Source organism: Aethalodelphis obliquidens, unplaced genomic scaffold (assembly GCF_003676395.1).
Source record: "Aethalodelphis obliquidens isolate GAN/ISIS:26980383/991018 unplaced genomic scaffold, ASM367639v1 scaffold6, whole genome shotgun sequence".
Lineage (NCBI taxonomy): Eukaryota > Metazoa > Chordata > Mammalia > Artiodactyla > Delphinidae > Aethalodelphis > Aethalodelphis obliquidens.
Window position 1 is genome coordinate 56,394,014 of NW_020837950.1, and position 23,836 is coordinate 56,417,849.

Genomic DNA, 23,836 nt, shown 5'->3' on the forward strand with positions numbered 1-23,836 from the left:
AATGTCAAATGGAGATTTTCTTTGCACCATCAACAAGATGAGACTAGGCCAATGAAACATGAAGTCCGAAGGTAATGCTTACCTGAGAAGAGTTTGTGGTAGGAATGGCATTAGCTGTCTATTGTTTCTTAGCGGCTTAAACAACACACATTTATTATCACAGTTTCTGAGTCAGGAATACAGGCACAGCTCAGCTGGGTCTGCTTACAGTTCTCTCTAGAGGCTGCAATCAAGATGTTGGCCAGGGCTGGGGTCTCATCTGAAAGCTTAATTTGGGATGCATGTTTCCACGCTCACTTATGTGATTCTTGGCAGTATTCAATTCCACTTGTGCTGTGGATTGTGGGTCTCAGTGTTTACAAGGCTGTTGGCTGGAGGACCTCCTTAGCTCCTTGCCACATGGGCCCACCAACGTAGAAACTTGCATCATCAAAGCCCACAAGGGAGAGAATCTGCTGGCGGGATGGAAGTTGCAACCCATCTAATCATAGAAGCGTCATCCCCTCAATTTTGAGATTTCTGCTGGCCAGAGGCAAGCCACTCAAAGAAGAGGATTACACAGGCCCTGAAGGCAAGCAGGTGGGGATCACTGCGGGCCATCTTAGAAGCTGCCTACTACTGAAGTACTACCTCAAGATAATACCATATTTCTTCTTAAAGAGATGAGGCCACATGATACCACCTTTTGGACTTGGCTGTCCACTGTTACCTCACGGAGAGTCTGCATCATCTGGTGTTTTCCCACTTCTGCTGAAGCTGCTGCTTCTGAAACAAGCTAAGCCTTTCTTCCTAGGCAACTTTAAGAAGAGGAAAACAGGGTGAAAACAAGAAAAAGTAGACACTTTTCCCTTGAAATCGTTCATTTGAATAAAGAGTTGGTCATGATATAGGTGCAGCATCCCTGGGCTTTGGGCTAAAGGAGAGTGGTGGATGTTGTACAAATGACACAGTCTGTAGGAGCCTCTCAATCAAGAATGAATACCACATCTGCACGTACAGCTGCTATTCCTTGTTAATAAAAGCTCAATATTAATCTCACTCTTGCTTGTATGTAAGTTTTGGGATTACAGCTGGATTTCATGTCTCTTTACATTAATGAACCCTACTTCATGGTTGTACTTCTAATTGTGTGTCAAGTCTAAGCATAAGAAATTGAGTTTGGATAATCTAATAATAGCAGCTTTCTTTTCTATATAGATGTCAATGGCAAAGTCATCAAGAGAGGAAAGTTAAGATACTCACAGAGAGAAAAAATAAGCAGATTCACTGTTAAGGTAAAGTTCATACACTTGGCATAGAAATGGATTCCCATTTACAAGAAGCAGGACAGTGTAATAGTTATGAATACAGTCTCTTGAGATAGACTGCTTGGGTATGAATCCTGGTTGTATGATTTTCTAGCTGTGTGACCCTGGGAAAATCAATCTCTCTGTGCCTTGGGTTTCCCCATCTGTAAAACAGATAATAACTTTACCTACCTCATAGGGTAATTATTAGGATTAATATTTATAAGTGCTTAAATCAGGGCCTGGCATATAGTAAGTGCTATATTCATGTTTCTTAAATAAAAGAATCTATTTTAAATTTTTACTTCACATGACTTCCAGTTTCTGGTCCAACAAAAAGTCAGCTTGGAAATGTCCTGCTGTCCACACACAAGAAAAAAGCTGAACAAACTAAAGGTCAACAACTTTTCTTAGATTCATCACAGAAGTGAGGTCATGGGACAAACCACTGCCACAGAATTTGGTGAGGCAGACAGAGAGATACAGAACACCACAATTTACCAAAGCAGAAACTCACATATAGAAACCTCTACAGGAAGCAGCATGTGGTAGGAAACCTAAGATGTAAGGGACTAACTGTTGGAGGCTCAGTGTAGACAACTCTGAGAGCTAAAACTCCAGCAGAGAGTTTCAATGCAATCCCTATCAAATTACCAGTGGCATTGCTTATGGAACTAGAACAAAAAAATTCACAATTTGTATGGAAACACAAAAGACCCCAAATAGCCAAAGCAGTCTTGAGGGGAAAAAACGGAGCTTGAGGAATCAGACTCCCTGACTTCAGACTATACTACAAAAGTACAGTAATCAAGACAATGTGGTACTGGCACAAAAACAGAAATATGGATCAATGGAACAGGATAGAAAGTCCAGAGGTAAACCCATACACCTACGGTCAACTAATCTATGACAAAGGAGGCAAGGATATACAATGTAGAAAAGACAGTCTCTTCAATAAGTGGTGCTGGGAAAACTGGACAGCAACATGTAAAAGAATGAAATTAGAACACTCCCTAACACCATACACAAAAATAAACTCAAAATGGATTAGAGACCTAAATGTAAGACCAGACACTATAAAACTCTTAGAGGAAAGCATAGGAAGAATACTCTTTGACATAAATCACAGCAAGATCTTTTTTGATCCACCTCCTAGACTAATGGAAATAAAAACAAAAATAAACAAATGGGACCTAATGAAACTTAAAAGCTTTTGCAAAGCAAAGGAAACTACAAACAAGACAAAAAGACAGCGCTTAGAATGGGAGAAAATATTTGCAAACGAATCACAGACAAAGGATTAATCTCCAAAATATATAAACAACTCATGCAGCTCAATATTAAAAAAACAAACCCAATCAAAAATGGGCAGAAGACCTAAATAGACATTTCTCCAAAGAAGATATACAGATGGCCAAGAAGCACATGAAATTATTCTCAACATCACTAATTATTAGAGAAATGCAAATCAAAACTACAATGAGGTGTCACCTCACACTAGTTAGAATGGGCATCATCAGAAAATCTACAAACAACAAATGCTGGAGAGGGTGTGGAGAAAAGGGCACTCTCTTGCACTGTTGGTGGAAATGTAAATTGGTACAGCCACTATGGAGAACAGTATGGAGGTTCCTTAAAAAACTACAAATAGAACTACCATATGACCCAGCAATCCCACTACTGGGCATATACCCAGAGGAAACCATAATTCAAAAAGACACCTGCACCCCAATGTTCATTACAGCATTACTTACAATAGCCAGGACATGGAAGCAACCTAAATGCCCATCGACAGACGAATGGATAAAGAAGATGTGGTACATGTATACAATGGAATATTACTCTGCCATGAAAAAGGAATGAAATTGGGTCATTTGTAGAGACATGGATGGACCTAGAGACTGTCACACAGACTGAAGTAAGTCAGAAAGAGAAAAACAAATATCGTATATTAACGCATATATGTGGAACCTAGAAAAATGGTACAGATGAACTGGTTTGCAGGGCAGAAATTGGGACACAGATGTAAAGAACAAACGTATGGACACCAAGGCGGGTAACGTGGCAGGGGATGGTGGTGGTGTGATGAATTGGGAGATTGGGATTGACGTACATACACAAATATGTATAAAATGGATAACTAATGAGAACCTGCTGTATAAAAAAATAAATAAAATTAAATTTAAAATATATATATATATTAAAAATAATAAGTAAATAAATAAAACTCCAGCAGGGAGGCACTCACAGGGTGGCTCCAATGCTTTTGTGAGTTTACCTCCAGAAGCCATACCTGGCTCTCACAGTGAAGACTGGGGGGGAAACATCTCCTCATTATTCTGGCAAGGGAAGGAGCCATTATGATACAGGACCAGAACACCCTGTTCTTCTTAACAAGACCTGCCCCCAGCAGAAACTATTTCAGCAGAGCCCAACAGACTGGGATATTACCAGAGCCTCACTAACCTAGGAAAAGAGAAAGACTGAACTCTATGCACCCCTAGCCTTATGGTCTCACCTAAGGACCATTGTAAAGGTCACAGCCCAGGGGCCCTGGCTCACTAAAAATCTGAGACCAAATCACTGGACTGTAGAATGTTCCCCTCCCCCACACCTTACCAACACATCACAAAGCACCTAGATACCTCAGTTCCTTTTATCCTGTACATGATGTCTGGTTTTCAACAAAAAATTACAAGGCATACTGAAAGAAAAAGTACAGTTTGAAGAGACAGAGCAAACATTAGAACCAGTCTCAGTTATGGCAAGGATATTGGAATGATCAAACCAGGAATTTAAAAGAACTATAATAAATATGCTAGGGCTCGAGCAGAAAAAGTAGACAACACACAAGAACATCGGAGACAGTCAAGAGGATCTTGGGACAGGAGGCTCCGGACGTGCAGGCTCAACGGCCATGGCTCACAGGCCCAGCTGCTCCGCGGCATGTGGGATCCTCCTGGATGGGGACACGAACCAGGTGGACTCTCAACCACTGTGTCACCAGGGAAGCCCCTGGAGGTGACTTTTTAGATAACAACACCACAGACACAACCCACAAACGAAATTTTGATAAGTTGAACTTCATTAGAATTAAAAACTTCTGTTCTTTGAAAGACACTGTCAATAGAATGAGAAGACAAGCCACAGATTTGGAGATAAAACTGCAAAGGACATATCAGATAAAGTGCTATTATCCAAAATATGCAAAGAACCCTTAAAACTCAACAATAAGGAAGTGTAAAACTCAACTATAAAAATGGATACAAGATCCAAATAGACCCCTCATCAAAGTTTTATAGATGGCAAATAAGCATATGTTTGCTCATACGTTCAACATATGTCATTAAGGACTTACAAATTAAAGTAAAAATGAGATACCACTACACACATTTTACAATGGTCAAAATCCAAAACACTGACGCCAAGCGGTGGTTCCAGTATGGAGCAACAAGAACTCTCATTGTTGGTGGGAATGCAAAATGGTACAGCCACTTGGGAAGATAGTTTGGCAGGTTTCTTACAAAGCCAAACACACCCTTACCACACGATGTAGCAGTTGGGCTCCTTGGTATTTACCCAAATGATTGAAAACTTATGTCCACACAAAAACCTGCATATGAATGTTTACAGCAGCTTTATTTGTAATTGCCAAAACTTGGAAGCAATCAAGATGTCCTTCAATAAGTGAATGAATAGACAAATTGTGGTACATCCTTACAATGGATTATTCAGCAACAAAAAGAAATGAGCTATCAAGCCACAAAAAGACATGGAAGAACCTTAAATGCATATTGCTAAGTGAAAGAAGCCAACTTGAAAAGGCTAAATACTGTATGATTCCAATCATATGACATTCTGGAAAAGGCAAAAAAGAATCAGTAAAAAGATCAGTTGTTGCCAGGGGTTAGGGGAGAGGGAGGGATGGCTAAGTGGAGCACAGGTAATTTTTAGGACAGTGAAACTATTTTGTATGATACAGTAATAGTGGATATATGTCATTATACATTCTTCAAAACCCACAAAATGTACAACAAAGAGTGAACCATAATGTAAACTATGGGCTTTGGGTAATAATCATGTGTCAGTGTAGATTCGTCAGTTGTAACAAATATAGCACACTGATGCGGGGATGTTGATGGTGGGGGAAGGTGTATGTATTTTGGGGTTGGCGGGAGAAGTATTTAGGAACTCTGTATTTTCCACTCAATTTTGCTGTGCTCTGAAAAATGTCTATTAAGTTTTTAAAATCCATGCTGTTAAATTATAGCTCAGGTTTAGATTGTAACGGAAAGTTCTCCTTCTGCAAAATGAGTAAAGAGCAAGTTGGAAATCACGGTGTGGAAGGCACAACTTTGCTGGCACCAATCACACTGCCTAGCACATAGTAGGAGGTCCATAATTACTTTTCTGCCTCTACCTCACTCCTGAAATCTGTAAGCCCTTAGTTAGCAGCATCCTCTGGGGAAAGGGGAGTGGATGACACCTGCAGGTATATTTTGCACAAAACAGACTGGGAATCCCAGGGCTATGCACAAGACCAGGTATACCTCTTTCTCCAAGAAATTAAATCAGGGCTTCTCTAACTTTAGTGCATATAGGAATCACCTGGAGAGGTTTTTAAAACAGACTGCAGGGCCTCTTCTGCAAAGTTTCTGATTCAGTAAGTCTGGAATGAGACCTGAGAATTTGGATTTTCAACTGGCACCCTGGTGATGCTGATGCTACTGGTCAGAGGATCACATTTAAAAGTTGCAAGAATTTTGATGGTTTTTAAAGATGAAATCTTCTCAGTAGACATTCTGGAACTTATAAAGGAGGAGCTTGGGACCAGCGATGTGGCTGAAAGGGACTAAGAAACTTCTCAGAAGGCTGCATCTGCTTGGCAAGCACGCTGTGTTTACTTAGGATAAGAGCTTATTTGGATGGGTTGGGGTGATGGAGACTATGAGAGAGGGCCTAAGCAAACTAGCAGTCCATGTTTTGTTTTGCTCACAGAGAGTTTTAACAATATTTCAATCCCTTTAAACAGGGCATGTGCTGTGTAGGTCACCACAGTCCCCATCACTTCCTATAGTCCTAAACTAATCAGCTTCACTCATTTATATCTACCTGGACCCTGAAGTCGTTTCACCTGCAAGCCCTGTACTAGCCCTGACCTTTCAGGACCCTTATAGCTTTAAAATTATGAGATGTTATCTATAGACTTTCCTATTGTGCCAGAGAGGAAGTTCCTTCTAACACACAAAAAAGAGCTTTGCCACCCAATATTTTCAACTACATATCTTCACAATGCAATGAGAAATTTTCAGGTAAAAATAGCTTCATAATACCATAACTCCCCACAACAATATAGTTTGTGATGAACACAAGCATCTTCCTTTAAAAGAAAACTTGGTATATAAAACTAGAGATAGAAATTAATACATACATGAATAAATAAGGCAAATTATAATAATTTAGGGATGCCAGATTTAGTTTAAAAATATAGGATGCCCAGTTACATTTGAATTTCAGATAAACAAATTTTTTAGTATAAGTATGTCCTATGCAATATTGGGGATGAATTGGACATGCTTATACTAAAAAAAAAGCTATTTATTGTTTATCTGAAATTCGATTGTAACTTAGCATTCTGTATTTTATCTGGCAATCTGTATTAGTTTCCTATTGCTGCTGTAACAAATTATTACAAACTCAGTGGCTCAAAGCAACATAAATTTATTATCTTACTTATCTTACAGTTCTAGAGGTCAGAAGTCTAAAATGTGTCCCTAAGGCTATGCTCATTTTGGAGGCTCTAAGGGAGAATCCATTTTCTTGCATCTTCCAGCTTCTAGTGGCTGCCCATGTTCCTTGGTTTGCAGGCCCTCCTCAATCCTCAATGCCAGAAGTATAGCAACTTCTCTCCTCACTGACACCTGCTTCTGTTGTCTCTCCCTTGCCCACATTCCTCTTATAAGCACCCTTGTGATTACATTGGGCCCACCTAGATAATCTCCTCATCTTGAAATGCCCAATTTATCACAACTGCAAAATAACTTTTGCCTTACAAGGCAACATATTTACAGGTTCCTGGAATTAGGACAAGGGCTTCTTTGGGGCAGGGGTGTAGGGGGGGGACTATTCCCATAATAGTTATTTGACTTATGAGTTTAGCCCACAATAATATAGTCTACTTTTATTATTTTATTTTATTATTTCTAATTCTATTTCAGATATGATTTTGTTTGTAGAAACCTAATTGGCACAGAACTTCTGGTTTGTATTTATTGTTTAGACACCAAACCACATAATTTCCTACAGATTCTTATCAATGAGTATGAGTCTTCTTTTTGTAGATGAAAATAGATCAAAGGAATTCAGTCACATGCCTGAGACAGAGCCATATGCATAATTTTCTTTGTGTCCAGGATTACCCACATACTACGACAATCAGTATGCAGCAGAAATCAACATGTGCCCTGCTTCCTTCCCCCTTATTCTGTTGTATTTATGATAAGTTGAAGACTGATAATTTTTTATTCCTCTCAACATATAGAAAAGCTTAATAATAATAGGAGAGATTATATATAGATTCCTGAGCATAGTGACTGATAAGAATGAAAGGGGAAGCTCTTTCAACTATTCAGTGGAAACTAGAGCCGAACTTGATAAGCTAAGGGTTTTTATTTATTATATGAATGAAAAAATATGGAAGCAAAATATACACTGCATCTGACTTATTAGTGTTCAGTTGTTGTTGTCTTAGTCCATTCAGGCTGCTATAATCCAAATACTGCAGACTGGGTGGCTCATAAACAATAGAAATTTATTTTTCAGAGTTCTGAAGGCTGGAAGCCTGAGATCAGGGTGCCAGCGTGGTTGGGTGATGGCTCTCCTTCAAGTCACAGACTTCTTTTAGTATCCTCATGTGGTGGAAGGGGCCAGGGAGCTCTGTGGGATCTCTTTTATAGGGGCACTAATCCCATTCAGGAGGGCTCCACCCTCACCTCCCAAAGGCTCCAACCTTCAACCACCATCAACTTTGGGGGTTAAGATTTCAACATATGAATCTGGGGAGACACAAACATTCAGACCACAGCATTTGTCAATGCATAAAATCTTTTCAGATATTGACTATGTGGTTTCCAGATTGAGTCTTAAAAAACAACAACAAATGTCTCTGATAAAATGTTTGAATGCCAAAATTCCTCTAAATAAATAGTTAAATGTGTCAGAACATGAAAAGGAAAACGTAAGTTTTTTTTTTTCTTAACTCTTTCTGATCATAAAAGCTATTCATATGCCTTACAGATTTGGGAAATTTATAAAGAAAAAAACTTCAAAAAGAAAAAAATTTTCCCAGAATCCCACTACCCAGAAATAATCATCTTAACATTTTGCATTATTTCTTTCCAGGACAATTTCTGGAAAACCAATTTCTATATAGACAAATTGCATGGCAGACATATTATATAGTAAATAAAATGTAAGCTTCCATTTGTTTATTTAGTGATCTGCCCATTAATTTCTTTCAACAGATGTGCTGTGAAATAGGTCATTCATCCACTTATTCACAGGGTACTCCACAACATGGCTCTTCATAGACTTTTTTTTTTTGGCTGTACCGCAAGGAATGTGGGATCTTAGTTCCCTGACCAGGGATCAAACCCATGTCCCCTGTAGTAGAAGCGTGGGGTCTTGACCACTGGACCGCCAGGGAAGTCCCTCTTCATACACTTCTAATAGAAGTGTATTTAGTCAGTATTCTTTTGGACACACTTACCAAAAGACCAACTCAAATGTACTGGCTCATCAACTGGGAAGTCCAAGAATTTGGTGCAAGCTGTTTCTACGTAAAGGATCTACTACTCTCTCTCTTATTTCTCAGTTCTGTCTGACTTCATCTTCAAACAGGTTCTCTCCATGTGGTGGCAAGATGGTCCCACATAGTTCTAGACTTTAATGGTCCTTAATGTTTATAATCCTAGAGAAGGAAAGACCTACTCTCTCTCAGAGTTCACACGTCAAAAGTTTCTGATGGAGGAACTTTTTTGGTCCTACCTGGGTCAACAGTCAATGAGAAGACAGGGATGGGGTTCCACAATTAGCAGGGCCTGATCACAGCCATGCCTGCTATTAACATTAACAACAGAATCACATAGGGTCAGGAAAGGGCATGTCCCCAAGAAATAGAAGGGTGCTGGTCAGACAAAGCAACAGATGTCCAATAAAGAGGAGAGAAGATCTATACTCAAATATCTTGTTGAAAACCAGGTTATATTTAGACAGATCATCTAGGTCAATATACTACTCAAACCTATTCTTTTTAAAGAGCAGAATGCACATTATCTGAACCTCTTCTCAAATTTCAAAAAAAAAAAAATCCCCTGTAAGCATGAAACAAATGTCCCTTGCACCCAAGTTTCAAAAGTTTCTTACTAAAAACAAGGCTATGAAGTAAGTATATTTTATGATGGTATGTAGATGTGAGTGGAAATGGGTTATACACCTTTGGATTAACTCCAATAAAAGGCAAATGCTGTAGTGCTAAAATTACAATAATATAATAGTAAAAGTAGGAAGGAATGGTGGAAATTGTATAAAAGTGGAAGGTAAGCGGGACAAGGTAATCATGCAGCACTCTCAGAACAGCAGTCAGACATGGCATATTTGGACAGTTTCATGGGAAGCCTTGCCAAATCAAAAGCAGAAGGAAACTAACAATTTGAATAGCTATTATGTCCAAAACGTGGTGTTAGATGCTTTCCTTCAGACCGTTTAACACAAAGTAATTATTTCCAACCAAAATACACAGAAGCTGAAGCTCAGGATTATTTAATTCACCTACAGTCCATTTGATCTGAAGTTTATCTGAAGCCAAAGTCCATTTTTTTTTCCACCACCAAGCTGTCTCTCAGGAAAGGACAGACTCTTTCAACAAAGTCCTGTTTCCTTTCTCACTGGAAAGAGAAATTATCAAAAGCCCACTAAAATAACCCAAAGATTTAAATGATAAAATTAACAGCCAGGAGTTCTGTTGCGAAACTATACTATAAACATGAATTGTGTTGTTTAAGAACTTAAACAGCCTCTACCTTGTAATCCCCTTGTCCTTTTGAAAATCAATCGGCTGTCTTGAGCATGTGGATATAGGGTCTGTCCACTTCCCTCCTTCTTCACGACTCCTGTCTCCGGACCATGTCAGGCTCATCCAACCTCAGTCTTGGCTCACGTGGCTCCTTCTGCATGAAAGACTTTTCCTCTCCTGCAGATGATATTCTGGCTGATCCTTCTCATCATGAAGGATTTACTTAACTCAAATGGCACCTCTACAAAGTGACCTTTTCCTGCAACTAGCCCGATTAAAATAGTCTCCACATTCTCAAATATTGATAGTATTTAGCATGTGAAATTGAAGTGAGATGCGGCCTGCGTGGGAGTTACATTGCCTATCACTCTGAAGCAAATGAAACAAAATAATATGTGAACACTGAACTAGTGCCTGACTCCAAGCCAGGCATTGTTCTAAGCATTTTACATGTACTAACTCATTTTTATCTCTCATAATAGATTTATCATTGCTATTTTGCAGATGAGTAAAGTGAAGCATATAGGCTACATTGGCCAAGGTCACAGAACAAGTAAAGGGCAGAGTCAGAATTTGAGCCTGGGTAGTTTGAAGTTAGTTCCTGCTTTTAACTACAGAGGGTCCTGCACGTATAACAGTTCCCCTTTCAACTTTTCAATGGCTTGAAAGCGATATACATTCAGTAGAAAACGTACTTCGAATTCTGAATTTTGATCTTTTCCCGGGGCTATGTACATGCAGTACGATACTCTCTCTTCATGCTGTACAGTGGTAGCAACCACAGCTCCCAGTTAGCCACCTGGTGAACAACCGGTACACTTACAACCATTCTGTACCCATACAACTATTCTGCTCTTCACTTTCAGTACAATATTCAGTAAATTACACAAGATGGTCAACACTTTATAATAAAAATAGGCTTTGTGTTAGATGACTTTGCCCAACTGTTGGCTAATGTAAGTGTTCTGAGCAAGTTTAAGGTAGGTTGGGCTAAGCCATGATGTTCCCAGGTTAGGTGTAGTAATGTATTTTCCACTTACATGGCTTTATCTGGACATAACCCTACGGTAAGTGGAGGAAGATCTGTACTACTTGATTCTGCCTCTCCCAAAGAGCCGAGTGACTGGCAGCACGAACACACTAAAGTTCCTCTACGCCTATAAAAAATAAGCTTATCGCCTTAAAATAACTGGAGAGACTGTAAGAAACAACAAATTTTGTTTCAGCCAGCGGCAGGTATAACGCCATTACAAATTGCTAATACTATCAATTCTTGTCAATTTTTCAGGTCCTCCGAGGTTCTACCGTCAGCCCGTAAAAATACCCCAGCTCACCATCTCAACTTTCTTCTCTCCCCTCCGCTCCACTAACGCCGGCTCATTCCAGTGTTTCTCCAATGAATCTGCTGAAACTCTGCCTCTACAGCTTTTTAGTGGCCAAATCTCAACTTCCTCATCTGTAAAATAGCAATAATACCTGTCTAGCCTACTCCGCTAGAACTGAGGCTAGAGTGAAGTGTGAGAGGGCTCAACTGATACTAATTTCTATCACTGGTGGTTATTTCGGGGTCCTTTTCTCCGCTACACTTTATAATAAAAGAAACATCTTTGCGTTCAGAATTTCGCGTCCTTTCGCTTCTCCAGCCAGCTCCGGCGGGTCCAACTTTGCTTTGAGCCTGCGCACTAGCGGCGGTCTCTCAGCCTTTGCTTTCCCAGTTTCACCTGACGAGCTTTGATGACGTCAGTCTCCTGCGCCGAGGTACGAGCGGGCGCGCGTGAAGAGGTGCAGGGTGTCTTCTCCCGACGCATTCCAGTACCTGTGCGTCCCCTGACCTGACAGTATGAAGGAGACGCCGCTCTCAAACTGCGAGCGCCGTTTTCTACTCCGCGCCATCGAAGAGAAAAAGGTAAACCGGCAATTTGGCGCTGCGTGAGCGCTCGGGTAGCGCGGCGGCCCGCAACCTTCCGGCCTGGGCGCACAGACCTAGCTCTCGCAGGCCCCGGGAGCCCCTAGGGGAGCGGCCAGTGGGTTCCCTCAAGGCCCCAATATTTATTTGGCTCCGGTGGGGTCTTTTCAAGGCTCAGGTCACCCCAGCGACTGTCAGTGCTCGGGCACCTAGTTTCCACTCTCCTACATGGAGTGGGTAGGATCACACTTACCTCCAAGTGCTTAGCCCCAGGACTGCCTAGCACAGAGTAATAAATATTTGTATTAGGAATAAAGGAATGTTGTGCTTACAGCGGCTGGATGGCAGACAAACCTATGATTATAGGAACATCAAGATCTCATTTGGAACAGATTATGGGTGCTGCATTGTGGAACTTGGAAAAACAAGGTAACAAAGTATTCAAATTAGGTATAAGCTCAATAGGGAGAAATTTAAAAGAACTTGATTGACCCAGTTTACAAAGCAGATAAGTCTGGACAGTACTTTGTTTAGCTGCCCAAAATAAGTATGTTTTCTTTAATGCAAGACTTTGGTTTTATAGTCACACTTTACATTTTTAATCATGAATATATTTTCTGTCACGTAAGTATCACATAGTTCTTTCTGATCTCTGTGAATCATATATACAGCCAGCAGTGATTGCATTGAATTTGTTCCTTGCATTTGTTGTCATTAAGTAGGGCCTACTTTCCTCCTTTTCCTGAGTGACATGAGAATTAGATTTTTAATATTCACTTGGAAGTTGTGAGGATACTGGTCAGATAATGTTGGTGAACCATGCCATAAGAAAACTCTTAGGACGTCTCAAGTTTGCATGCCATCTTGTATCACTAAATATTTGTTTTAGAAAAGAGAAGAAATGGTCATTGACTCTTAAAAATCTGTGGAATACTAAATATTGTAATGAGATTTTTTTTCTCTGTCATCTCTTTGGTTATGCCAATATGTGTTTTATTTCTGTATGTATTTTACTACTATACTTTGTAGGTAACTTCAACCTTTAATGATATATCATACTGAACATGTTATTACTCAACGTAGTGTAAGACTGAAACTTAATCTTCAGATTTCCTTTTTTTTTTTAATTGGAAAGGAAATACATTTAATTAACAGATTTGTACTTTATCTTTGCAGAGTTCTTGGACAGGTTTCCTGTGAACTTGTTTCTCCAAAACTCAATAGGGCAACAGAAGGTATTCTTTTTTTTAACCTTGAGCTCTCTCAGATGGCTGCCCCAGCTTTTGAACCTGGCAGGTATTTAAATCTTTTTCTTAAGCTGTTTTAGCCAGAGGAGAGCCTAACAGGGGTGAGCTATTGTTTTACTGCCTGGTGTTATATCTCATGACATTAGCCCATTCCTGTTTTCATAGGCAGTCAGATCTCTTGGTGAAGTTGAATCGCCTCTTGGAAAGATGTCTAAGAAATTCGAAGTGTATAGACACTGAATCTCTCTGTGTTGTTGCTGGTGAAAAGGTGGGGAATATGCCCAAAATTCTTAATCTTCGGATGAGTATTGTTGATTCATGGATCCCTGTATCTATACTTTCATTCTCAGAGCTTCAGTTAATTCAGTTTTATTCTAGTTCACTTCACGTCACATATTCCTGAGTGCTACCCATAGAACTTTGTGTCATCTCTCTTTGGAGGGACAAAAAAATTGGTGAAAATAGCAACTTGGATTTGTATACAAATTTCTTATTCAAAGAACTTGTGGTTTTTCACATATTTTCATTTATTTTCTTATGTTATTTAAGTGAATTGATAGAAGCAGGTAATGTTTTCCTTTTTTATGGATGAAGAGCTAAAGAACTGATTAAATCCTTCATTTGGATAGGTTTATTGACTTACACAGGGCTGCATAGTGAGTCATTGGTAGTCCGACATTGGAAATATTACTCTCAATATATTGTGCTATTTGATGATTTTAGAACTTTATTCTTGATTAGGGTATTTTAACTATCTTTTTGACTCCAAAGAAGTCACTTGGCCTTTCCACATTCTATACTTGAATATAATACTATTTGCATTACTTGTAAGGTTATCATAAATATTGTCAAGTAAAACCTAAGAGTTTGAGGTTTTTAAGTTAGGAGACACAATAAAAATATCATTAGGCTTGGAGTTAGGGGAATCTTAGTACTAAATGTAGTGTGGTTCTGTTTATTTACAGTATATATTTTACTGTTGTCAAATGACTCATAGAAAGGTAAGCTATTGGTATTTCAGGTGTTGGTCTGGCTTGACATTTTTCTAAATGTATTTTTATTGATACAGTAGAAGGAGTAACTGCATGTTTTAACAGCAAGAGAAAATTTTGTACACAGTGTTACCTTTCCTTATAAATAACCTCTGGTTGTGACTATTTAGGATTTATTTTTGTTTTGAATTCACATTCAGGTTTGGCAAATACGCGTGGACCTACATTTGTTAAATCATGATGGAAACATTATTGATGCTGCCAGCATTGCTGCAATTGTAGCCTTATGTCACTTCCGAAGGCCTGATGTCTCTGTCCAAGGAGATGAAGTAACACTGGTAAGCTTCCATGATGTGAGCCAGGCTCCTTCTTATGAATGAATGAATATCCTTGCTGTGCAGACAGCTTGTTTTAATGAAGTCTTGTTGTAAATGGCAATTAAGTATGTTGTAAAATTTGTTCACAAGGCAAAAAATATGGTCACAGTTACCTTTGAAATCTCTTAAATCTCCTGTATTAAAGTTTTGTCAGTGAATGCATACCCTATCCTGGTTTTCTTAGAATAGAAATAGATGACTTCTTTGGATTGAGCATTAGGTAAAGTGGTTGGTTTATGCTTAGGGGGCATGTGTGAAAAATCATAATTCTCAGTATTTTCACAGTGAGATGCTTGTTCTCACTGTGTGGCAAAAACCCATCAGAAACACCTGGAAAGACTGTTAAAACATCTTGCTAGTCTCCATCCTCAGAGTAGAATGGGGATAGGATGTATGAGTTTGTACTTCTGACAGAGTTCCCAGGTGATATGATAGTGCTGGTATAAGGACCACATTTTGAAAACTATGGACCTATACTATTTACATTGTCCTTTCTTTTGTGCAGAGTATGTCAATTTCAATTTATATAAATTACATGCTAGAATAATGAAAGTGCACTGTTGTGATAATTTGATTCCTGAAGTTATAAAAGGAAACATCAGATGCCCAAATTCTCTAAGATGTCATTCATGATGCTGTTTTTAGGAATTAGACTGGAGCAGACTCTTGAAAGACTTAGAGGTGTAGACAAAGTTTTATTAACAATAGAGACATGTTCCTTTAGAGAGGGGAGGTGGTATATGGAAGTAAAAAAGAAAATATAGAGTGATGAGTAGACAAAAAAGACATTGATTTTAAAATACTGTAGAGATATTGCTGGTGGTAAAGTGTTACAGCCATGTTGGAAGAGTTTGGCAGTTTCTTAAAAAGTTAAGTGTAAACTTATACAGCCTAACAATTCTATATCTAAGAATGTACTCAAGGAGAATGAAAGTACACATTCACTCAAAGACTTTCATGTGAATGTTCCTAGCAGCATTATTCATTACAGCCAAAAACTGAAAATTAGCCAAATGTTCATCAACTAGTGAACGGAAAAGCAAAGTGTGGTGTATCCACGCAGTGGAATACTATTCAGCAGTAAAAAGGACCAAACTACCGGTGTGATGTATACTTCAAGGTGGATGAAACATGCTGAGTTGAAAGGAGGCAGATGCAAAAGACTGAAAATTGTTTGATTCCACTTACATGGAATGTCCAGAAAAGGCAGATTTATAGAGATAAAGTATTGATAGATCAGTGGTTGCTTTGGGCTGAGAGTGGGAGTGATAATCAACTGCAAACACGCTTAAGGGAATTTGGGGGAGTAATGAGAATTGATTTGTTTTGTTTTGTTTTTTTGCGGTACGCGGGCCTCTCACTGTTGTGGCCTCTCCCATTGCGGAGCACAGGCTCCGGACTTGCAGGCGCAGCGGCCATGGCTCACGGGCCCAGCCGCTCCGCGGCATGTGGGATCTTCCCGGACCGGGGCACGAACCCGTGTCCCCTGCATCGGCAGGAGGACTCTCAACCACTGTGCCACCAGGGAAGCCCAATGAGAATGTTTTAAAAACTGAATTGTGGTGATAGTTACTTCACTATATATTTACTAAAAAGTGAATTATTTACTAACAGTTAGTGAATTTTATGTTATGTAAATTATACCTCAATAAAGCTTTTTGACAAATACATAAAGTTTTAAAGAAGATGAATGGCAAAGTCAAACAGGTAGTTGCAAAAGAAGTTATTTAGGTACTCACTGAAGATTAAAGGGATTTCAGTTTTTATTTTAATATCTGATGTACAAGATGTTTTTTTGTATGTTTGTAAGTTAGTGACTGTAATTATTGAAACTTTTATTTTCAAACAGTATACACTTGAAGAACGTGATCCTGTACCATTGAGTATCCACCACATGCCCATTTGTGTCAGTTTTGCCTTCTTCCAGCAAGGGTAAGTCTCATCCTTGTCATGGGCTGAAATTATAAATCCGTAGGCAAATGAACAAACCCCTTGTTTAATATTAGAGCGCCTTATAGTTCTTTTATTTCTTTCTTAAGAGCATTACTTGACAAATGCTCAGAACTAAGAGCTTTCTCAGTAGAAGTGACAAATTCTCCTTTAATGAAGAGACTTCACATTTTTCTTTTCATGGCATACACGTTTATGAGTATACCACAGCATGGTAGTGTATCTTTCCTAGAGGTGTACAGATGTTAGGCTCTAATTTTGGAAAGTAGGCTGAGAATGACTGTGGATTAATGGAAGAGGACTTTGGAATATATTTGAGGAGCATATTATATGGAATAGTTGTAGGATAGGAGCAGGTTACAAGGCAGAATGGTTCACAAATGAGAAAAAAAAATCTTGTTTTCCTTCAGCTCTCCAGCAGTTTCTTCACAACTCACTGCTAATTCCTCCTACAACAGAAAACCTGGAATCTTAGGTCCATGTAAGGTGCCTTTAAATGAAAGTTTGAGCCTTAAATCTCTTTAGAAACAAAGAGAGGTATAAATATTTTAGCAATTTTACGACTAAGAACTAGAGAAAAGCTTTCATCTTTCAGTCACTAGTATAGAATTTTATTAGAGGGAAATAGACCAGCACTGTCCTGTAGAATTATGACATGAGCCATATATGTACTTTTAGTAGCCACATTAAAAGGGTAAAAAGAAACAGGTAAAATTAATTTTGATATTTTATTTTACTTGATATATCTAAAATATTTTAATAATAATCAATACCTTAAAAATTGTTTCTGAGATATTTTGCATTCTTCTATTTCTACTAAGTCTTTGAAATCCAGTATTTTATACTAATAGTACATCTTAGTTTGGACTAGCCACATTTCAAGGGCTCAGTAACCGCATGTGATTGGAGGCTAACATTGGACAGTGTGGAAATAGGCAGTATTTTTTTGTAATGAGCCATTAGCATAACCTGGAAGAATTTCAAGCAGAACTTGGAAGAATTTCAAAGTACAGGATATTAGGGAAACTTTAAAATTAACCAAATTAACGTTATAATAATTCTGTTGTCTCTTTTCAGATTAAAGTGACTCAAATTCATAGGCTCAGACCTACACTGTGTTGACCTTACTATAATACTATTTTTAAAAATATCCATTAGCTTAAAATTGACAAGCACTCAGCATCAGATTTGTTCATGTCCATTTAACGTTCATTTCAGAACATATTTATTGGTGGATCCCAATGAACGAGAGGAACGTGTAATGGATGGCTTGCTGGTGATTGCCATGAATAAGCATCGAGAGATTTGCACCATCCAATCCAGTGGTGGGATAATGCTGCTGAAAGATCAAGTCAGTGCTTTGATTTGATTAATGTTCCATTAAAAATAGGTCTCTTCTTTTTAGAAGCTTTTTCTTGTTTTTAAACTAAAATCCAACAGATATTTTCAATGATTGATTCTCGGATCTGTTAGAATCTGGTTTCAGTATTGTCGGTTGACTTGTGGCTACAAGGTACCCTCCTTCCTCCCTTGCTTCTCCCATGGATGGCCCTCCAGAGTCTACACCTCTAGATAGAGGAATACTCTTCTCCTTTCAGTGAGGAAAGAGATTTATATCCTTTCCCCTTCCCCTTCCTTCCCCTTCCCCTTCCCCGTGTTGGGTCTTCATTGCTGCGAGTGGGCTTTTCTCTAGTAGCGGTGAGTGGGGGCTGCTCTTCGTTGCGGTGGCTTCTCTTGTTGCGGAGCACAGGCTCTAGGTGCGTGGGCTTCAGTAGTTGTGGCGCATGGGCTCAGTTGCTCCGCGGTATGTGGGATCTCCCCGGAACTGGGATCCAACCTGTGTCCCCTGCACTGGCAGGCGGATTCTCAACCCCTGTGCCACCAGGGAAGTCCCTATATCCCTATTTTTCTTTAAAGTGTCAGAAAGTAGAAATTACGTAAAAAGATAGTTTTACTTTTGGAATTTGGGTACAGTGAGCAGAAGTTTCAAATCCAGCTACATATAAGATTCACATGGGGACTTTTAGAAAATAGATTGCCATGTAGCACATAGTGCAGCTCGTTAGGAGCACAAAGACTACTTAATTGGAATTCCAGCTCTTCCTTACACTAACTGACCTTTGGCAGATGGTTTCATATTTTTGTGCTTCAATCTCTTTATCTGTAAAATAGTAAATAATCTTAATGTCAACACCTTCTGTTAGGAGAATATAGGGATAGATATGGATATATTGTACTGTATAGCATAAATTAAGTGTACAGTAAATGTTATTTTCTGTTATCATCATTGTCATTATTACCAGCATCATGACCACTGCCAGATCCCTATTTCCAGCGATTCTGATTCATTAGGTCCCTGAGGCCTGGGAATCTTCGCTTTATAAAAGCTTTCCGGCGGACACCGTGCAGCCCTGTCTTGAACAGAGCTATGGATCACTCACAGAAAGGAAGTTAGTGTATCTGTGGCCTCTTGAGTGGTATCTTTTACATTGTCATAGAAAAGTTTTTGGGTCAGTTCCTTTAACATTTAAAAATAGCTCTCACGGGCTTCCCTGGTGGCACAGTGGTTGAGAGTCCGCCTGCCGATGCAGGGGACACGGGTTTGTGCCCCGGTCCGGGAGGATCCCACATGCCGCGCAGTGGCTGGGCCCGTGAGCCATGGCCGCTGAGCCTGCGCGTCCAGAGCCTGTGCTCTGCAATGGGAGAAGCCACAACAGTGAGAGGCCCGCGTACCGCAAAAAAAATAAATAAAAATAAATAAATAAATAAAAATAAAAATAGCTCTCACATCTTGCCTTAATTTGTGTTTACACTGTATTATTTTCATATTTTAAAAAGGCTTAAATTGCATGTTTTTAGTTTTGTTAGAGAAAGCTACTTGATTTGTTGTCTTTAAATAACAGAGTTCACTTTTATAAATAGGTTTTGAGATGTAGTAAAATAGCTGGTGTGAAGGTAGCAGAAATTACAGAGCTAATACAGAAAGCTTTGGCGAACGACCAGAAAGTTAGGTAAGTTTGATTTTTTTAGAGCTGAATGGTCTTGTTATAGATTTTTCTGTTGAGGATTTTTCTCGCACAAGCATAACTCTACAGTTTTTACAGTCTTTCCTTATCTGTTCATCTCAGTTGAATATACTAAATGTTTTTTGAAAGTTGATTGAACTATTTATTGTATTCCAGTTTACACATAATCTGTATTAAAAAGCCACATAATATTTTTCATTTAAAAAGTTAACATTTTCTTAGGAAAAAAAGAATCCAGTAGCTCATGTTAACAGAAAGAATACAAACTGGGGTTGATTCCCATCTCTTCTTACTGTGTGACATTAAGCAACAGCTATATCTCAGCACTTCAGTGTCTTCTGCTTTAAGTACATAACACATGCTTGACACATGGTTTAATAAATGGTTAATTATAGTAACTTTTTATTATCTCACTTGATAGGCATAATAAATTGGTGGGGTTAAGTTAGTCAAATAGTTTCTCATCCAATATTTCTCATGTATCAAAAGGATAAAATAGTTAACTTTTTTTTCCCTTCCTGTCTTCTCTCCCATCTCTCATTCCCCCTTCCCTCCCAACTCCCCAAAAAAACCCACACAGGAAAGAAGGTGGAAAGTTTGGCTTTGCAGAATCTATAGCAAATCAAAGGATCACAGCATTTAGAATGGAAAAGGCCCCTATTGATACCTCCGATGTAGAGGAGAAAGCAGAAGAAATCATCTCTGAAGCTGAACCTCCTTCGGAAGTGTATCTTTCCTGGGTGTTTTTGGTAAAAACAAGAAGATTCATAACACTTTGGGTATTATTAGGGCTCTGTGAAGTGTGTGCATATGGAAATTTGTTTTCTGAAACACTGTACTTTGTTAGAAAAAAACATTTAAGATATGAGACAAGATAGTGATGAGTCATATTAAATTGATGGTGTAATATCTACCTTCCCTTCAGCTATCCTACCAAAACCAGAAAATTCTTTTATTTTAAGAAGCAATTTACAGCATTTCATTTTCCTTTGGAAAATTGTTCCCTAATCTCACTGGCATGGTCAGACACTATACATTATACACATTGTTCTTATTTTTTTTAATAAATTTATTTACTTATGTATTTATTTTTGGCTGCATTGGGTCTTCGTTGCTGCACGCGGCCTTTCTCTAGCTGTGGCAAGCAGGGGCTGCTCTCTGTTGTGGTGCTCGGGCTTCTCATTGCGGTGGCTTCTCTTGATGTGGAGCACGGGCTCTAGGCGCTCGGGCTTCAGTAACTGTGGCTCACGGGCTCTAGAGCGCAGGCTCAGCAGTTGTGGCGCACGGGCTTAGTTGCTCTGCAGCATGCGGGATCTTCCTGGACCAGGGCTCAAACCCATGTCCCCCTGCATTGGCAGGCGGATTCTTAACCACTGCGCCACCAGGGAAGTCCCCACATTGTCCTTGAAGTTCATTCATTCACCAGATTTATTACTGCAACTAAAATGTTCAGAGCAAGTGTGTCTCTCAATATTTCTCACCCATTGTGTCCATAAAATCTTAACCTGAGTTATACACTATTTCTTCTTCACTGTCCAGCCATCCATAGTATAGCTATTAGTAAATTTTTTTCCTAATAATTTGAGGCACACTTCAATCAATCTTAAAGGAAGAAAACTTTCATTCTAATCATTTTCAGCACTGCATCAAATAGCAGTATTTCTGTTATTCAGTTTTCTTAACTTGCTAAGTGTTTCGAAACCTGTGCTGTGGACTCCTGGAACCGCCCAAATTGGAGAGGGAATAGAAAACTCCTGGGGTGATCTTGAAGACTCTGAGAAGGAAGACGAAGATGAAGGTGGCAGTGATGAAGCTATTATTCTTGATAGTATAAAAATGGACACAGGAGAAGTCTCTAATATTGGAAGCCAAGGTATGTGATACTTTATGGCTATATGTAATATATATATATATATATACACACACATATATATCCCTATTTTAGGAATCTTATTTTTATATTAGCAGTTGGGGCTAAATATTTTGTAATTTAAATTTCAACTAAACTGTTGAGGCTAACTGCAAGAATATGCTTATCTTTGAGGAACAGTGGTATTCTTTGGTATGTGAAGGGAGTGGCATTTTTTATTTTTAAGTTTTTTTTTTTCTGTTTTTGTATCTTATCCGGGCCAGTTTTAAGGGGATGAGTTTCTTAAAATCTCATTCCTGTGTGCTGTTTTTTCTTTGTATAGTTTCTAGACTCAAACATAAAAAGGCAGTATCAGAACGTATATTAGAGTAGTGCCATCCATAGAACTTTCTGCAGTGTTGGAAATGTTCAGTCTCTACACTTTCCAGCATAGTAGCCACTAGCCACATGTAGCTACTGAGCAGTGAAATGTGGCTTGTGTGAAGAATTCTAAATTTTAATAAACAAGGAGGGATCTAGGAAGTAGGTTGGTGGAGAACTAAAGGATGCAGCTATTAAATCTGGCTGAGAAAATAGTGAAGGTGATACTGCCTGCCTTCAAGGAAGATCATTGCCTGTAAATATTACTGAGGACCTGCTGGGGTTTTTTGTAAAGCAAAAAAAAAAAAAAAAAATCCCCATTAATTGGGACCCTTATTCAGCTTCCCCAGTGGTTACTTCTATTTAGTATTATTCTTCCAGACCTCGTTCCATGTATTTACTATATATTTACACCAACATAAGCTGCTTAAACAAAGGGACTATTTATTGATAGATGTTAACTTTTTTTTTTTTAACTCCATATGCTTTTATATATTTGTGAAATTTTTCTAATAGGGAGAAAGTAATTGAAAACTCTATTTAAATATAAAGAATTAATGTAGTAAGTTTCATGGGGAAAATGGACAAAAGAACGGAAACAGACGTTTCTGTTCTTTTGCCCATTTTTCGTTTCTGTTCCTATTTGTATTTGCATTCCCAAATACAAACGGCCAGAAACACATTGGCAAGGGTGTATAGGAAAATGGGTTAATATACTATTCTTGGAGTGTAAATTGAAACGTTTCTGGAGGGATCTGGCAAAAATGTCTTTCGGAAGGTATATGCCTTTTGACCCAGTAATTTGTTTCTAGGTATTTTTCCTTTTAGTGTTGTTTATAATAGGGAGATATTTAAAATCTAGATCTTCAAAATTAACAAATTCAAGGAGTAGCACAAGGAATTCGGTTGGCATGTTGACTTGTTTCCTAATTGGTTCTATAAGATGCTCTGTGTGTGTGTGTGTATAGTGTGTGTGTGTGTATATATATATATATACACACACACACACTCACACACTATACACACACACACATGTATGTAGAATTATCCCCCTCATTTTAATTCTTTTAAAGAAGCACACATAAGGTTTTTCAGAGCTCCAAGGAATAACCTCAGGGAAGGGAAGAACCAAATAGTAGATCTGTAAGCCTCCACCCAAAATGCTGCTTGGGTTCTCTATCTGAAACTTATATTCCTTTCTTAACATTTTCTTAAAAGATGCCCCTATAGTGCTCTCAGACAGTGAAGAAGAAGAAATGATCATTTTAGAACCAGATAAGAATCCGAAGAAAATAAGGTAACAAATTTCTGGTTTATTTCAAATGTATACATATACTCAAGACTTTTTAGAAGCTTGCTCTCTGGGTTTCTTCAACCTGAGATTTATAGAATTAGGTCTGTAAAACTGCTTGGATGCCTTTCAAGGTTACAGTATTCTTCTGTCATAGGTGGCAAAAGTAAGCTCCTAGTACTAATACTGTTAAAACTTGTTAATTTACTTTGTTCACAGAACACAGACCATCAGTGCAACACAAGTAAAAGCACCAAGTAAAAAGCCAGTGAAAAAGAGAAAAAAGAAGAGAGCTGCTAATTAAAGTTCACATAGTTGTATATTTGTGTATATAACTATTAAAAAGGTATTTATTCAGTGCTAACAACCTTGGGTATTATTCACAAACCCATTACAGAATCTAGTTCTTTATACAGTTTTTACATTATGCTTTAAAATAAACGTCTGGAGGACTCTTT

The 23,836-nt window shown here is 38.6% G+C and overlaps 2 protein-coding genes across 2 annotated transcripts in view; one reads left to right on the forward strand and one right to left on the reverse strand.

Moving 5' to 3' along the window:
• SMIM43 (small integral membrane protein 43) overlaps nt 1–12,021 on the reverse strand; it is a 50,950-nt gene extending 38,929 nt beyond the window's left edge. Inside the window, exon 1 of the mRNA XM_027103630.1 lies at nt 10,367–12,021. The gene's annotated coding sequence lies outside the window, so the exon portion shown is untranslated. The remainder of the gene's footprint in view (nt 1–10,366) is intronic.
• Nucleotides 12,022–12,097: 76 nt separating this feature from the next.
• Nucleotides 12,098–23,745, forward strand: EXOSC9 (exosome component 9). The gene is made up of 12 exons (XM_027103628.1): nt 12,098–12,265; nt 12,600–12,694; nt 13,442–13,561; nt 13,678–13,780; nt 14,705–14,842; nt 16,731–16,813; nt 18,050–18,182; nt 19,754–19,842; nt 20,438–20,584; nt 21,549–21,730; nt 23,306–23,384; nt 23,598–23,745. Exons 1-12 carry the CDS (start codon nt 12,200–12,202, stop codon nt 23,680–23,682), a joined length of 1,320 nt encoding a protein of 439 aa, XP_026959429.1. The 5' UTR covers nt 12,098–12,199; the 3' UTR covers nt 23,683–23,745.
• The last annotated feature ends 91 nt before the right edge of the window (nt 23,746–23,836 follow it).